The 17,403-nt window shown below is 40.3% G+C and overlaps 1 protein-coding gene across 4 annotated transcripts in view; it reads left to right on the top strand.

Annotated features, from left to right (window-relative positions):
* Positions 1-17,403, top strand: part of nbeal1 (neurobeachin-like 1) — a 95,692-nt gene that overhangs the window by 52,955 nt on the left and 25,334 nt on the right. For 3 of the 4 annotated variants that reach the window (XM_052130256.1, XM_052130259.1, XM_052130258.1), the window contains 15 exons: positions 1,535-1,624; positions 1,722-1,896; positions 2,026-2,159; positions 2,259-2,418; positions 3,757-3,859; positions 3,996-4,152; positions 6,006-6,164; positions 6,245-6,404; positions 6,671-6,759; positions 8,499-9,044; positions 10,788-10,963; positions 11,155-11,443; positions 13,463-13,774; positions 16,737-16,886; positions 17,041-17,198. In XM_052130256.1, coding sequence (XP_051986216.1) covers positions 1,535-1,624; positions 1,722-1,896; positions 2,026-2,159; positions 2,259-2,418; positions 3,757-3,859; positions 3,996-4,152; positions 6,006-6,164; positions 6,245-6,404; positions 6,671-6,759; positions 8,499-9,044; positions 10,788-10,963; positions 11,155-11,443; positions 13,463-13,774; positions 16,737-16,886; positions 17,041-17,198 — 2,858 coding nt within the window. The remainder of the gene's footprint in view (positions 1-1,534; positions 1,625-1,721; positions 1,897-2,025; positions 2,160-2,258; positions 2,419-3,756; positions 3,860-3,995; positions 4,153-6,005; positions 6,165-6,244; positions 6,405-6,670; positions 6,760-8,498; positions 9,045-10,787; positions 10,964-11,154; positions 11,444-13,462; positions 13,775-16,736; positions 16,887-17,040; positions 17,199-17,403) is intronic. The other variant, XM_052130257.1, reaches the window with a different exon arrangement.

Genomic DNA, 17,403 nt, shown 5'->3' with positions numbered 1-17,403 from the left:
GTGTATCCCAAGTGACGTAGGGTAATCGCGGAAGTAGAGAATGAGGCATTTGGCAGCTTGGTTTCTATAAAAGCTTTTATTGCATTGGGATTAAGTTTGAGTTCTGAAATGTACAGTATGTTTTTATAGCAGAATGACCTCTTATATGTCAAAACAATCGCAGAAAATGTTATTCATCATGACTTCACCCCTTTCAGTTTTTTCGTTTAGAGGAGCCATCATTTCAACCAAACAGCGATTTTAGCCAAGTAGATCACAAATGTGTAATGTGAAAACTAAAACACAGTAAAAATCTAAAAATATTATTTATTTTTTATATAAGTAAATTACATTTTATTTATTCAGTTTAAATGAAATGTAATTCATTTAATTCAAATTCTGTAATGTAAAATCTAAAATACAATTAATATCAAAAATATGATTTAATTGAATATGATTTAATCACGTTAATTTAGTTACATGAAATAAAATGTAATCATTCAATTAAAATGTAAATAATTATTTATTACATGTAATTATTGCGATTTAAAAAATAAAACCGTATGCATTTATAAATAAAATGTATTCTATTTAAAAATACATCTAAAAACATAAAAATACAGGGTTGAAAATGATCAAGGCATGTTTTTCACTTGGATTAATGATATTTAATAATTGTCATTTATATGCACCAATATAACAATACACAGTAATAAACAGCAATCCATATTTCTTAATTATATAAACATTTTAATATCTATTTAAAAAGTCAATTTGTGGACTTTTGTGAAAACGTTTTTTGAGGTATGAAGTAAGCGAATCATTGAATTAGAGTTTGGAATTGATTCTTTGAAATGAACAGTTTGATCTGATTCATGGAAATTAATCTTAACAATTAAAATATAATAAAATACACCTTATACTCACAAGTCTCAACACTAGGAAGGAGCAGAAAAATGCGACTAAAACTAGAAAAAGTTTTGTTAGAGATATTCAAGTTTTTTTTTCACTAAATAAATACAAATAAGAATTCAAACCATTTTTATTAACATGTACCAATTTAGCAATATATAGAGATAAACAACAATTTTTAGCTACATGAAGTTTTAACACATTTTTTTATATATATAAATAACGTGGAAACTGGGTTTTAAAATCAAACCGGAAACAAATCGCTCAATCAATGAATGGAAAGTAACAGTTTGAACTGATTAATGGAAATGAATCAAACACATCACCTCAAATGCCTTTTTTCTACTCAAGTTTAAATCATAGATGCTATTAGAACATCTCTGACTTAACACTCTCATGCTCGCAAGACGTGAGACAAGGTAGAATTGCGATATTAGTCTAATGGCATGATCTTTGTGCAATAGAGCTATTCAACATTCACGTTCATATTGCTTAATTTTATATATCAGCAAAGTCATTGTGAATGTATTGTGAAGATTCAATAAACATGCATATATCACCCTGCCCTAATCTCAATTATACACATTTGTAATAGTTTTTATAAACGTTTGCAATACTAATAGTTGTCTCCCTGCATACACAGGCATGTAGGAACCCAATCTGTCTGGACTTGTCCCCCAATCTGCTGCATGGTCGCCTGACAGGAAATAAAGTGGTCAACTGGGATATTAAAGTATGTATGGCATGTTTTCTTTCTGTTTCCCTTTCGTATGAATTGATTAGCTTTAAATTTGTAATTTTTCAAATACCTTTAATACGTTTCTCTTTAGGATATGATAAACTGTGTAGGAGGACTTCCTGTGTTGCTTCCAATCTTAGAACAGTTGACGTTGTTAACGCCCGAGTTACATCACATCGACCACTCTGGGTCAGAGTACATCACCCCTGACCCTGCCACGTCCGCTGATGGAGACTGGGTCATACTCCCATCAAACAGATCGTCAGGTATGTAAATGCTCAATATGATCCCTTGATGGGCAGAGTGGATGTAAGAGTCTCTAGATTTAATTCTGTATTTATAAACATGTGGATCTTTATAATCCCCATTAATGTTATGTGAATGTATTATTTTAGAAGCCAGACTGGAGAAGAATCTCGTGGCGACATTCTTGCTGGTTATCAAACATTTCCTGCAGAGGCATCTGATAAACCAGGATACCCTTCTGCACTCTCATGGTGTGGCCACATTAGGAGCTCTCCTTCAGAAGGTATACAGTACACACACACTTTAGATTTTTCTTTACAATTTATTTTGTTATTTTATTTTTTCCACTACTTGTCTCACAGTCTCTTTTCTGTATCTCTAGTTGCCCGCATTTCTGGTGGACGTAAGCGTGTTAGTGGCTGTCCAGTTGTTGATTGAGCAGGTGACGTATGAGAAGAACTCACAGCTCCTGCAGCAGCTGCACACTCACCTGCTTTTCAACTTCGGCATCTGGAACCAAGGAGACTTCCCCCTGCGCATTGGTCAGTGTCTCTTTGTTTGTGTGTGTGTGTGTGTGTGTGTGTGTGTGTGTGTGTGTGTGTGTGTGTGTGTGTGTGTGTGTGTGTGTGTGTGTGTGTGTGTGTGTTTTAATCAGCTCGGTGTCATTCATGGCTGTTGGCTTACTTGGTTAGCTGGATAAGTTTTAGGATGACTTCGCACAAACCTGGAAAAGTGTGTCTAGCTCTGTCTTGTGTTGAATATTTAAATATGATTAAATTAGTTTGACAATATAAAATCAAGCAATACTGTAAATGTTGTAATTATTTTAATGCCATTTATATTTGTAAAATTAGTGTCCTAAAGGCTTATCAGTAGGTCAATTATGCGCTTGTGTTACTATTCGTGAATGTGAGATCGCAAATCTTATAATTAATAATAATTTTATTTTAATTAGAATTTTACTAAGTCTTTGATTTAATCCTCAATTGTCAATTAATAAAAGCTCTAAATCAACAATAAATTTGCTTCATCACTGAAACATGTTGCATGTCATTTTTGGCATTTCTCTGTTAATGTTGACAATATTATGAGTAAATATTGCTGTTTATTACCATGTATAATTGTCTTGGTGTGTACAAATGAAATTGAAATGTCGTTTAGTAAAAAAAACAGCGTGGAAAATGTGTCGTTAAACTCGGCGCTGCGTGTCGTTGCCGCTGTACTCGCCGCCGAGTGTCGTTGCCGCTGTACTCGCCGCCGAGTGTCGTTGCCGCTGTACTCGCCGCCGAGTGTCGTTGCCGCTGTACTCGCCGCCGAGTGTCGTTGCCGCTGTACTCGGCCGCCGAGTGTCGTTGCCGCTGTACTCGCCGCCGAGTGTCGTTGCCGCTGTACTCGCCGCCGAGTGTCGTTGCCGTTGTACTCGCCGCCGAGTGTCGTTGCCGCTGTACTCGCCGCCGAGTGTCGTTGCCGCTGTACTCGCCGCCGAGTGTCGTTGCCGCTGTACTCGGCCGCCGAGTGTCGTTGCCGCTGTACTCGGCCGCCGAGTGTCGTTGCCGCTGTACTCGGCCGCCGAGTGTCGTTGCCGCTGTACTCGCCGCCGAGTGTCCTTGCCGCTGTACTCGCGCCGAGTGTCCTTGCCGTTGTACTCTGCGCCGAGTGTCCTTGCCGTTGTACTCTGCTGCAAGTTATCCTAATTATTTCTTACCAAGTAAACCACATTCAAAGAATGGGACCCTGGTCAGAATTGCATGCTGATGTGATTGCTTGTGTAGTTCAAGTTAACTTAAAATTTAGTTCTTGCTTGTTCTCTTTGTTACACAAAATGTAGTTTGAAACGCATGATTTGTGAGCACTTGTGATGAGCATGTGTTTGTTTTAAGGTCACATCCAGTACATGTCCACAGTCATCAAAGACAGCAGGAAGCAGTTCCGCAAGAAATACGGTGTTCAGTTCCTGCTGGATACCATTCGCCTGTACTACGGGTAAGACTACATCTTCCACAATCCTCAGACACACTTATGCAGTCAGTGTTGCTGTTGGGATCACCTCGTGATCGTTCTCATCCTTTCTCCCTCCATCAATTCAACCCTCCATTCTCTCTTTCTCTGCCTGTTCTAGTTCTGGAAGTAAAGAGAGGGATTTGAGTGAAGATGATGTTAAGACAATCCGAGCATCTCTAAGTGGCCTTCTCAAGTATTACATCAGCAAGGGCACCACCCATGAAGAGATACAGAGTATTATGGGATACATCGCTGCCATTGGAGACGAAGAACAGGTGAGACATGATTTATGGCTGAATCCCATTTTGCATACTATCTGCACTATATATAGTATGCAAGATTAGGATTGGTTTATTCCAAATCATAGAATGTTAAAAGCAGTATGTCAAAGATGCCTGAATGGCACATGACAGGGGAATTTAACTACTTTATTTTGGGTGGCCAGGCTATCCGGGGTTGTATTTTTCGGCATAATTATTAAACCTTAGCACTATTAATGAAAGTAACTTGAACATCAGTCAGCATAAAAAACAAACACCGTTAATAATGTGTGTTAGTTTACATTAAAATAGTCTGGAGGATTCAGTTTTTTAGTAATAAATTCCTTCAAAAAGGACTTGCTGGAGAATAAACATAATTTTTCATCCTCCGATAACAAACAGGTTTTGATTAACTCTACTTTCAAAACTAAAACATAATGGTTAATTAACATTTTGAAAAAAAAAGTGTTGTTAAACTCACCGCTAAGTGTTGTTAAATTTTTCCCCTGTGTGTTGTTAAACTCTTGCCAAGTGTTGTTAATCTCACCGCAGAGTGTTGAACAACTCTCTGCCAATTGTTGAAAAAATTGTTAAAGTCATCACCGAGTGTTGTAAACGTCATCACCGAGTGTTGTTAAAGTCATCACCGAGTGTTGTAAACGTCATCACCGAGTGTTGTTAAAGTCATCACCGAGTGTTGTAAACGTCATCACCGAGTGTTGTTAAAGTCATCACCGAGTGTTGTAAACGTCATCACCGAGTGTTGTTAAAAGCTCCGCCAAGTGTTGTTAAACTCACCACTGAGAGCAGAGAGCTGTCTGGGAACTGAAGGTGATTTTCATGTCAGGACTGAATTTTGGAGAGTATTTTAACCTTTCATTTAGTAATGCACTGAAATCAAAATTATTGGCAGAAAACAAAAATTTTAGACACTGGCCAGAAAACTGAAAATTATTATTTTAAATTAGACTTTGTATGGGATAATTATGAATAATTATTTATTAATAATAATAATTAATAAATACATTAATATTTTTTTCTAAGTGACTACACTTCGAAAACAAACATTGTTACCATAACGTTATTAGGCTTGAACAAATTTGAAAATATTGGATCGAATTTTCAAAATTAGAGATGTAAAATCTGAATATAAGGAGAAGGATATAGCTCCAAACCACCATTTTGTATCTGCCGCCGTTTACTTTTAATGTAATTAAACTGTTAAAAATCTGGCCAAGATTTTCCGTTTTTTTTTTTTTTTTTTCTGTATTAGGCCAAATTTTTCCTATCGTGTAGGTATGATTTTGCCTATGAAAAGGCTGATTGCTCTAGACAGTACAGAAATGTCAGACTTTTTTCATCCGAGTTTGTGTATGTATGTGTGTGTGTGTTCATGACAGAAGCACTCTCTTTTATTGTTATTGATCTGCCCTGTCTAATCAGTTGAGCAAATGCCCTCTGCCTTTGTCCATCTCAGTTATTGTCAGACCTCAATTTACTTTAACCACAAAGTGGATTTACTGCACTGCCAATTCATTCAAAATGTGAATACACGATCACTGTTTCTCCTAGTTTCTCTTGCTCTTATCACTTATTAGCAGCATCATGTTCATTGCTGATCCATACTATAATATATGGACCGTTAAAATTATATTTGGTTTATCTGCCATTCCTTCTCACTGTTGCGTTGCGAGTGTCTGGAACTCATCAAAAAGGTTGGCGGTCTTGTGCATTGGGCACAGTTGAGATCTCGATGCATTGCGACGTATTGAATGATTGTGAGGTTGTTGGCGATACCATCTCTACAGATTTGTGTGATTACTCTGTGGCAAATAAAACTTGTCTGTGTTCTTCATGTTGTATTGTAGCTGTGCGGGATAATGGAGCTGCTGTTGACTCTACTGCAGACGAGCGTGGCCCGGGATCAACTCTTCCTGCTGCTGTTTGAACCGGGAGTGGCCGACTCCTGCTACGCTCTGCTGCTCAACAACAAATACACCGACCGCCTCCGAGAGCTCGTCTTCAAGGTGCTTGCCATTGATACTCTGCTCATTTTGAAGATGTGCATTAGTAGGAATGTGAACTCTATCTATGTGTTTTTCTGCAGTTGTTTGAGCAAATGCTGAAATGTGATCGTGTGTATGAGAAGAGTAAGCAGAGGTTGCGTCTGAGAGATGTGGGTTACTCTGGACTCGGTCTGCTGTTCTCAGACCTGCACCTCACCTCCACCCTCATCAAGTGCCTTCTACAGCAAGTGCTGTCCACAGGTCAGTATGATGTGCTGCAGCTTCAATCATTCCACTGATGTCTGGCACACATCAGATCTAGTTTTATGTGTGTAAACAGCAAAAAGGCCTATGAGATCTGATTGTACAGTCGATCTGATATCTGGTCATTATCTTTGGTCCATTTGTTCCATGTTTTAGTTTTGTTTTGTGGTTTGTATTTTACTGATTTTTTTCTGGTTTTGATTTGTTTGGTTTAAAAGAAACAGATGCCTTCCATTTACATTTTTTTACTCTTTGACCTGTAGATACTGTTGTGAACTATAAAGATCTGATGGCTGTAGTTCAGCTGGCACATAAAGCCAGTCCCAGTGTACGCCTGACCATGTGTAAGAGGGTGAGTGCACGTCCTTCCTTTCATACACACAAACATATTGTTGTTGAAAATATTTATACAAATTCTGCCAGTGCAAAAACATTTTTTAAGAGATTATTCACCCAAAAATATACAATCATAATTTATTCCCTCAAAACACGTACATTGTTTTTACTGTTGAACACATGATTTAAATAACTAAATATTGAATTAAATAATTAAAAGAAAAGAAAGGATTGCCAAAATAATTTAATACAAATTTTATTTAATGCTAATCTAAGGAAATTATTTAACAGGCTACTCTTTTTCTGTATAAAAAGACAACAATGAAATGTAAAAGTAGGCTGTGACATGGAGGAATGCGGGGCCGGGTCATGACAATGCACGCCCGTCCCCCAATCGGGCTAATCAGCCGAGGAGAGGGATAAATGCAACACGATGTGGCAGTTAGAGAGAGAGAGCTACAGGCAGCTGCCCTGTATGCGTTTGTGTTATTGTGTTTGCGTTTATTAAAACATTGAAACTTTGATCCTTCGTTCCGGATCCCACTTCCTCCTTTCCCACCATTAACCCTGTTACATTGGTGCCGAAACCCAGGAAGGAGGAGGGATGTGCTGTCGTTGAGTCCTCGTCGCTAACATCCATCCCAAAGTAGCAGCTGCGGCCCTCTGCCGGTGGATGGAGGAGTTGCTACCGGCTGCCTGGACGCAGAGGCAGGGCTATGGTCCGCGAGGGGAGTAGGGGCTCACTGCCAGCCACCTGGAGCGGTGTCAGGGGAGTGTCAGAGTTCCCTACCGGCTGCCAAATGTGGCGGGGTCGGAAGAACTGCCAACTTCCGCGAGGGAAGGGTTCGCTCCCGACCGCCTGGAGCGGTAGAGCCGCTGCCAGGGCCAGAGGAGTTCCCTACTGGCTGGCAAAACGAGGAGGGGCGTTCTGTCCACCAGGGGTCGGAGGACTGGCTCCGGTCCGCCCGGGGAGGAGCGGCTGTTGTCCGCCAGAGGGTGGAAGAGTGATCGAGGACCAGGCGACGGCGTGTCTGGGAACCGGCGAGTACGTTTTTCCTCTCTCTCACTAACTGCCGCATCTTGTTGCACTTATCCCTCTCCTCGGGTGATTAGCCCAACTGGGTGCCAGGTGTGCGTGTCACGGCCCAGCCCCACCCTCCTCCTTGTCACATAGGCAATACAAATCAGTAAGCAATTATGCTGTAGCTAATGTTTTTTTTTTTTTTTACTTAAAGGATTTCTTACAACTGGGCCTTGGTCATTAACCAAACAAGTTTGAGTCCGGTCCGAGGACTCAAGACCAAGTCCATAACAGCCGAGTCGGTGTCTAGTCTAGGTCTGAGTCCGAGTGAATATTTTCATGAAGCTTAATTCAAATTATAATTGTAAACTCAACACCAGGACATTACAGTACATCAATATGTTAAGCTTATTTTAACATTCACAACTAAGAAAAATAATATCAGTATCAGGGTCACAACTATTCATTCATGTGTATGTCTCCAAATGCAAAATGGAGTAAATATGCCAATACTACATTCAAAGTAGCTCAGTTTTTAGAGTGGATTCTGCAGATTTCACAGGACGTTTTCTAAGACTCTGAGCAAAGTTTAGACAAACCTGTCTGTCACAGGACAGATCATATTCTATGCCTTGCCTTGCCTTACATAGAATAAAAGAGACTAACACGCATGCAACATAGCTGTATCAGACACATTTTGCACTCTTCAGTCTAGTTTCTCTCTCTTCCTGCAGCTGTATACGCTGTTGCAGTGTCAGCAGGAAGCAGCACGGCAGATCTCCAGGCAGATGTGTTGGCAGGACACTCTGATGCGTCTGTTTGTCCGGAGCCCCGGGAGCGACGGAGGTTCCAGTTCAGGCCGTGCCGGTGACTCAGCCAGTCTTGGGAGTTTCGAACTGAGTCGCGGCAGCGTTGGAAACCATCTCGAGCCGCCTCTGGAGCGCAGAGCTCTCAGTGACTGCGTGGGGAGACAGAATGTAGAGCGAGACAGTGTGTCCATAGACAGTCTCGATAATGCAGACCTGATGTCCCTGTCCGACACACAGGGGGAAGCGCAGACAACCAAAGCATGGGCCGGGAAAGCAGGGGTCTTGAGTTTGGACCTATCCCAGGTGCATATCTTCGATCACGGAGACAGCGGCAGTCAGACTCCTGGGAGCATGCCCAGCACCCCATCTCCTCTGGAGAACGCCAAACCTTTCCCTGGAACTTCCTCTCTGAATGATGACAGCTTCCTCTTCAGTGATAATGTGTCACTGGGAGAGTCTTTTAACAGTGAGGTGAGGATACAGATCTGAAATGTGTTTCTGAGTGTGGGTACTGTAAGGAAAACAGAGATTCAGGTGGTGACATTTGTGCAAATTGTGCAGTCTTGTGTCAGTTGGTCTAAAATGGTGAAAAGACAATTAGAGTGAAAAATTAATTTGAAAAGAGATAGGAGTAGGGTTACACTTAGTTAATATTATGAGCCTTTCAAATCTACATGTGGTGCAACATAAATAACAGAACGCAGGTTTCCCGAAGTGAAACATTAAATATTAAACATTCACACTGCTGTGGAAAAAGTAAGTGAACCATTGGATTTAATAACTGGTTGATCCTCCTTTGGCAGCAATAACCTCAACCAAGCATTTCCGGTTGCTGCGGATTAGACCTGCACAACGTTCAGAAGGAATTTTGGAACATTCTTCCTTACAGCTATATTCTTACGATGTCTGGTGTGAACGGCTCTCTTGAGGTCATTCCACAGCATCTCTATTGGGTTAAAGTCTGGGCTTTGACTGGGCCACTCCAAAAGTATTTTCTTTTTTTGAAGCCATTCTGTAGTGGATTTACTTCGATGTTCAGGTTCATTGTCCTGCTGCATCAATAAGCTTCTACTGAGCTTCTGCTAGTGCACAGCCACCCTGACATTATCCTGTAGGATATCTTGATAAACTTGGGAATACATTTTTCCCTCTATAATGGCAAGCGGTCCAGACCCCGAAGCATCAAAGCAGTCCAAAATCATGATGCTCCCTCCACCGTACTTCACTGTTGGGATGATGTTTTCATGTTGGTATTTTGTGCCCTTTCTTACACCATATTTAGTGCTGCGTATTCTTCCCAAACAATTCAACCTTAGTTTCATCATTCCACAAAACATGTTCCCAGCAGCGTTGTGGATTTTAAAGGTGGTCTTTGGCAAACTTCATGTGTGCAGCAATGATTTTGTTGGAAAGCAGCGTTTTCCTTCATGGTGTCCTGCCATGGACACCATGCCTGTTTAATGTTTTCCATACAGTAGAGATATTAACCAGTTCCAGTGATTGGTGAAGTCTTTATCTTTCACTCTAGGGTTCTTTTTTACCTCATTGAGCATTTTGCGGTGTGCCTTTTGAGTCACTTCTAGGGAGAGTAGCAACAGTAATAAATCATCTCCATTTATAGACAATTTGTCTAAATGTGTACCGATGAATATAATAATAATTTTTTTTTAGATGAATTGAATACCTTTGCAGCTTCATGCAAAGCAACACTTTTTTTTATCGTAGGTCCTCTGAGTTTTTTGTATTTTTTTGGCGAGGCATGGTTCACGTCAGCAGATGCTTCTTGTGAATAGCAAACTCAAATTGTTTGAGTGCTTTAATAACTCAAAATAGCTCTAACCCTCACCTCCAATCTCGTTTAATTAATTGGATGCCAGGTTTGCCAACTCCTGACTCTAATTAGCTTTTATTGATGCCATTAGCCTAGGGGTCCACAGCACTATGTATGTTTAATGGGATGTGTTCAGTAAAGACTTGAAAAATTATAATTGTTTGTGTTTTGTTAGCTTAAGAACATTGAGTTTTGTCTATACTTGTGACTTTGATGAAGATGAGATCACATTTAATTAACAATTAAAGCAGAAAACCAGTTCATTTTAAAGGGTTCTCATACTTTTTCTTGTCACTTGTGGTGGTAAAACACTGTCAACTGTTTGTCGATGTTTACGACCAACTGCATTTAATTAATTTATGTAATACTCTCTTGCCACATAGCGTACGGCGGAGGAACTGTCGCATCTGCTGTTGGACATCATGTTGTGTGTAATGTGGAGGGGCGTGGAGGGCTCCGATGATGCCGCCTGGCTGGAGAGGGGACAGGTGTTCTCCGCCCTCACTAAAATGGGCACTGCCAATGAGCTGCTGTTGCCTGCCGACCACATCAAACTCAGGTGAGAGGAATCTCACCTGAACAAAACTTGGCTGTAGTAATTGCTATCCCAACCATCGCAATTTTAGAAGTGACTTTTGTTTTCCGTAAAAATTTGGCCCGCTAATGAAACCTGCTGACTCAAAACTTTAAAAAGAGACAAATGGTACAATGGGACTATTTCTTTCATTTTCTCTCTTCCTCTTTCTCCAGTCTAATGGAGCGGATGTTGGAATGTGCGGTGACAGACAACAGAGAGGCGACGGCCGCCACGTTACCTCAGCATACGGAGAACGCTGTGCGCCTTCTTCACATAGTTCAGGACTTCCTGCAGGCCGAGGGTCTGGTGAATCCAGCCCTGTGGACTGAGAAGGTTCTGGAGGATACAGTGTCTCTGATGGACGGGCTGATGGTGTGGTACGCCTCAGGGACTCAGTGGCTTCAGCTGTCTCAGGTGGGGCTTCGGCTGCTGCTTGGCTTCATGGCGCAAGAAGATCCACAGGTGAGAAAGACATCAGCTCAAACCAGTTATCCAAACTTAATGCTGAAGTATGTAATTTCTACAAAGTATGTGACGGAATTGGAAAAATAGCAATGTTTTCAAACAGCTTTCTGAATACGCCCTTGCTTGCAGTTGTTCAAACGATCAGATAGTCCCACCCCCAGCTCACACCATTGGTTGAGTAATGTTGTTGGGGCGGGTCTAAGCGGGTCTCTCAAAACAAATGCAGAAATATTTTTTAATTAATTTAATTAATATTTTTCTCCAAAACATGTTTACCACAATTATTGGCACCCCTAGAAAGTGTTATGAGTAAAATATATCTTAAGTATTTTCCCATTCATATTTTATATTTTCATTACACCTGGGTGACAAGGAACATGAAATTGTTCAGCCAGGGGTATAAATATAAGGTAATACACAAGCCAAATTCCCTTAATCATCTATCACAATGGGTTAGACTAAAGAATTTAGTTCTGATGTGCGGCAAAAGGTTGTTGAGCTTCATAAAATGGGAAGTGGCTATTAGAAAATAGCCAAAGCGTTGAAAATGCCCATTTTTCATCATCAGGGCAACAATTAATATGTTCTAATCAGATGAAGATGTTAAGAATCGACCTGAAAGAGGATGTGTTTTCTCCACGCACAGTGAGGATGGTGGTTTGAGTGGCCTAAAATTCTCCTAGGATCACAGCTGGAGAATTGCAGATATTAGTTGTGTCTTGGGGACAGAAAGTCTCCAAAACTACAATCAGACGTCACCTACATCACAACAAGTTTTTTGGGAGGGTTTCAAGAATGAAAGCATCTGCTCTCATCCAATAACGAACTCAAACATCTTCAGTTTGCCTGACACTACTGGACCTTCAAGAGATGGATTTGACGCACACCGAGAAGTAGCCATATAGAAAAGTATCCCATGCCCACTGTTAAATATGGTGGTGGATATTTAATGTCGTTTGTTTTTATGCCAGAGGTCCAGGACATTTTGTTCGGATACATCGCATCATGGACTCTATCAAATACCAATAGATAAAAAATGAAAATCTGACTGCCTCTGCCAGAAAGCTTACAAAAATGGGCCCTGGTTGGAACTTCTAGCAGGACAATGATCCAAAACGAACATCAAAATCAACACAAAAATGGTTCACTGCCTATAAAATCCCCTAACCTGAACCCCATAGAAAAACTGTGGGGTGAACTAAAGAGGAGAGTCTACCAGTGTAGACCTGGAAATTTGAAGGATCTGGAGGTTAGAGTTTTGTGAATATTTTGAATGAAAGATCAAATGGATAAACAATAAAGACATATTTTTCACAGCCTTCTTTGCTCATATTTACCAAGGGTGCCAATATTTTTGGCCACAACTGTATATACACACGCACATATAATGGGTTTTTACAGTTCTGTATTTGCTACTTTTAACTGTTGAGTTAACATTGAGAATATTAAACACACTATACTTAAAACATCAGCCTTTGCTGTATGAACTAGAAATTTGCAGTGTTACTAAAAATACTGGTACCGGCGAGTGCCAAAAAGTTTGATCTTCAAAAAGTGGTGTCAATGCTTTTCTAGTTCATGTGTGAATCTGTATTAAGATCGGTTTGGGTGCTCCCACATGTGAATGACTTACTTTTCTCTGCGGAATACAAACAAAGATTTTTAGAAGAATATCTCGGCTCTGTTTGTCCATTCAGTGCAAGTCAACAGGGTCCAAAACTTTGAAGCTCAAGAAGCACATAAAGGCAGAGTAACAGTAATCCACATATCCAGACACCAGTAGTTAAATCAATGTCCTCAGAAGCATTATGATGGGTGTGGGTGAGAAACAGATCAGTATTTAAGTCCTTTTTATTCTATATCTCCACTTTCAAATATCCCTCCAAAGCACTCTTCTCACCTAAGAGTCTTTTTGTTTTCGGTGATTCTACATGCAAGCATTGATGAGAGAATTTTCGTTTTTGGGTGAACTATCCCTTTAAGTGTTTATTTCTTCAATTGCCTCATTTCTGACAGGTGTGTGCCTTGGCGACGGCCAAGCTGAATGGCATCTTGCAGATGAAGACAGTGGATTCTCAAGATGAGGCGTGTTATCTTCTTGGTCGTGTGGAGGGAATCCTCAGGCGATCTGTGAGCGAGGAGCGGATGGAGGAGACATACTCGTTTTTAGTGCCTCTACTCCGGACCCTCCTGTCTAAAGTTAATAAACTCTTGTACATGGAGCTGCACCTCCCTTCACTTCCAGACACCAACGGAAGCCCCTCCTTCTTTGAAGACTTCCAGCTGTACTGCAGCTCGCCAGAGTGGAGGGTCTACCTCGACAAATACGTAAGAACCTTTAAGTCATGGATGAGACTAAAGAGTATTCGATATTTCCTGCTTTTAATGTTGATTTCACGACTGGTAGGTTTGACAAATTTAATTGACCCAATTCTAAAGATTGTCCATTTATTTTATTTTTTTTATTGCCCAATTTAGTCAGTAATTTTGATTTTTACAACCAATACTGTATTTTGTATTGGCTTTTACAACCAATATCGTTTTGTTTTACTTTTTATGTTGAAGTGTTCGAGAACCAATATGTTTAATAATTGTTTCGTATATTTAATTTAATTTATATTGTGTTTTTATTTATTTATTGCGTAATACCATCCATCTTATCGGTTATCGATAGTAAAAATATCTGCTATAATATTTTGTAAAATTTATATTGGTGCCTTTTTATCGAATACCATGCAACATAATGGATTGCTGTTACTTTATTATACATAAAATTGTGTAATTTATTATTAAAAAAAAAAAAAAAAAATCTGTATTTTATTATTTATACTTTTGTTTATATTGATATATATAACAAATACCATTTTTTTTATTCAGTTGAAGTGTCAGAGAACCGATATATTTAATAGTTTTATGTATTTAATTGAATGTATATTGTGTTTTTATTTATTTTGTGCATAATTCTGTCCATCATATAGGTTATCGTCTTGAGTAAAATTTGCATTGGCTATATGAATGAATGAATGAACGTTACAATTATATAGTGCTTTTCTGACACTACACACAAAACACTTTACACAGTGAACAGGGACTCTCCTCAACCACCTGGAAGATGCAACGGCAGACATAGTACGCCAGTACGCTCACCACACATCAGCTATTGGTGGAGAGGAGAGAGTTCAGCAATATAGCCAATTAAATGATGGGGATTATTAGGAAGCAGGGTGATTGATAAGGGCCAATGGGGTGAATCTGGCCAGGACACGGGGGTTACGCCCCTACTCATTTTCGAGAAGTGTTCTGCGATTTTTAATGACCACAGAGAGTCAGGACCACAGTTTAGCGTCTCATCTGTATACTTTCACAGTGTAGACTCCCCGTCACTATACTGGGGCATTAGGACCAGGGTTTCCGTTGTCCGGTAATTACCGGACATTGGCCGGTAAAAAAATTAAATGTCCGACAAAATTAAATCTCTCCGGTCAAATTGTCCGATTAAATTGCCTAATAATCCCGTCCCACTAACACAATCTGAATTTGAGAATAAGCCTAAAATGTATAAAGCAAAAATACACCGATCTCTTGCTATGTTATAAAGGAACAGGCTCTATCGTTTGAAAGTTATGAAACAACATCGCATGCTGCATTTCAAATAAAGTGCACGCCTAAAACGGCTGCAATATAGACCTAAACAACGAACGATTGAGTGAGACGTTTCAAATATGGCCAGGCCCAGGCAGACTAGCTTTAAAAGCTTTTTTCAGAGGCCAGACGATGGTGAATCAGGAACATCTCATTATAGATAGATCAGTGCTTCTAATCCGCGCATTCGTGCAGTTTTTTTTCTCTATCATCAAAACTGAATAGCCTATGTTCATCAGTGCATGGTTACAGTCTATATCAAGCAGGGACACGTTTGTGTGCATTTTATTTTGTGATTTCATCGGAATTAATAGAGAGTCTCCGCAACGGCGATAGATTGAAACGCGCGTCCTAGTGAAGATTGCGCAACTCACGCAGCGCGTCGTCCATGCAACTGATAGCAGCGGACACGAGCGCTCAGCTTGATTTCAAAAACAACAGATTTTAGCGCTAGATCTCTTATTTAATAACGGACTAAATTAATGATCTGCTAGTTAACTGGAGATGTTTTATTTATTTGTATTAGGTACATCCGTGCCTCAATGTTTCAAAAAGTGAATGTGTGTGAAACCACAGTAAAAAACAATTGGCGTTGATTGACGCCAATCGGACGTTCATGGTTTTTTTTTTCGTCTATTTGAAAGTTAAGCTAATAATAATATGTTGCATTCTATACGGCCTGATTATGTCATTTTTTAAGTTACATAGACTGCCTCCAGTTTTCCTCAACTTGACTAATTAAGAGGCGATATATTTGACCGGCATATCATCAAAATGTCCGTAAAACGAAACCTCTGCCGGTCACTTTGACCGGCACTATTTTTTCTAGCGGAAACTCTGATTAGGACCTACACAGTCCACAGGGTGAGCACCCCCTACTGGCCTCCTTAATACCTCTTAAAGCAGCACCCTTAGTGTTCCCAGGGGGGGTCTCCCATCCAGGTACTGAACAGACTCAGCCCTGCTTAGCTTCAGTAGTCATTCAGTCTTGAGCTACCCGGTGATATGCATTTCACATGAATCAAACCCCACATCCCCTTTTCAAACAGAATTTTGTGTGGTTTATTGTTGTGGCCAGAGTTTGGAAAACAGTTTCACCCTAGTTTCAGATTAATCCAACTTTTTTTTTTTTTGGTGGTGGTGGTGTGTTTTCTCCCCTATTTGGAATGCCCAACTCCCAATGATCTCTAAGTCCTCATGGTGGCGTAGTGACTCGCCTCAATCCAGTCATCAGAGGACGAATCTCAGTTGCCTCCGCTTCTGAGTCCGTCAATCCACGCATTACCTCAGAGACCTAGCGCGTGTGGAGGCTCATGCTATTCTCTGCGGCATCCACGCACAACTCACCACGCGCCCCACCGAGAGCGAGAACCAAATTATAGTGACCACGAGGTGGTTAACTCAATGTGACTCTACCCTCCATAGCAACCGGGCCAATTGGTTCCTTAGGAAGCTGACTGGAGTCACTCAGCACACCCTGGATTCGAACTTGCGACTCCAGTTGTGGTAGTCAGCGTCTTTACTTGCTGAGCTACCCAGGACCCCCACGAATCAAACTTTAAATAACATCAAATATTTCCTATTTTAGCTTTTCGTGATCATATTATATCTTGTTGTAATAGTTTTGCTTTATGATTGTCTTCATCAGATCATCCCGTATATGAAGCAGTATGAGATCGAGACGTTCAGTCAGGGACATGAAAACATGGCGCTGTACTGGAAGGACTGTTACGAAGCCTTCATGCTCAATCTAAAGCGCAGAGACCGAGAGAGAGGAGAGAGCAAGATACGATTTCAGGTAAAACAGAATATGCTTGCATATCAAATTTCCATTACAGCTGGAATGTAATGGAGAAAACGAGATGTAAATGCATCAGATGTCAACGTTCCTAATATCTCCCACATATGCATATATACATTTTTTTCTTTTTTTTTTTCTCTGACAACTTTAGGAGCAGTTTGTAGAGCCATTCAGTCGTCGTGGGCGACAGGAAAACTTGAGGTACAACAGCATGCTGAAACAAATCCATACTCAGAACAGCGCCTTCCTCAGGCAGTGGAGAGCAGCGCGCAGAGGACTCTTCTGTGAAAGAGGACCATGGGTGGACAAGTGAGTGTTTGGAGATATAACTATATGTACGCAGTTGTTTTTAGAAGTAGACCGATATGTCGGTTATACCAGTTAATCGGTGCCTATAGTTGGTTTTTGGAAGTATCGTTTATCAGCACAAATCTATTTTACACATTTTCATTTGGTTTTACATTATTACAAAGGCTGCGCTTTAATTACAGGCATGTTAATGTTACTCATTTTA

The sequence above is a fragment of the Xyrauchen texanus genome, chromosome 7 (genome assembly GCF_025860055.1).
Source record: "Xyrauchen texanus isolate HMW12.3.18 chromosome 7, RBS_HiC_50CHRs, whole genome shotgun sequence".
In the NCBI taxonomy this organism is placed as follows: Eukaryota; Metazoa; Chordata; class Actinopteri; order Cypriniformes; family Catostomidae; genus Xyrauchen; species Xyrauchen texanus.
This window is presented reverse-complemented; position numbering and strand designations above follow the sequence as displayed.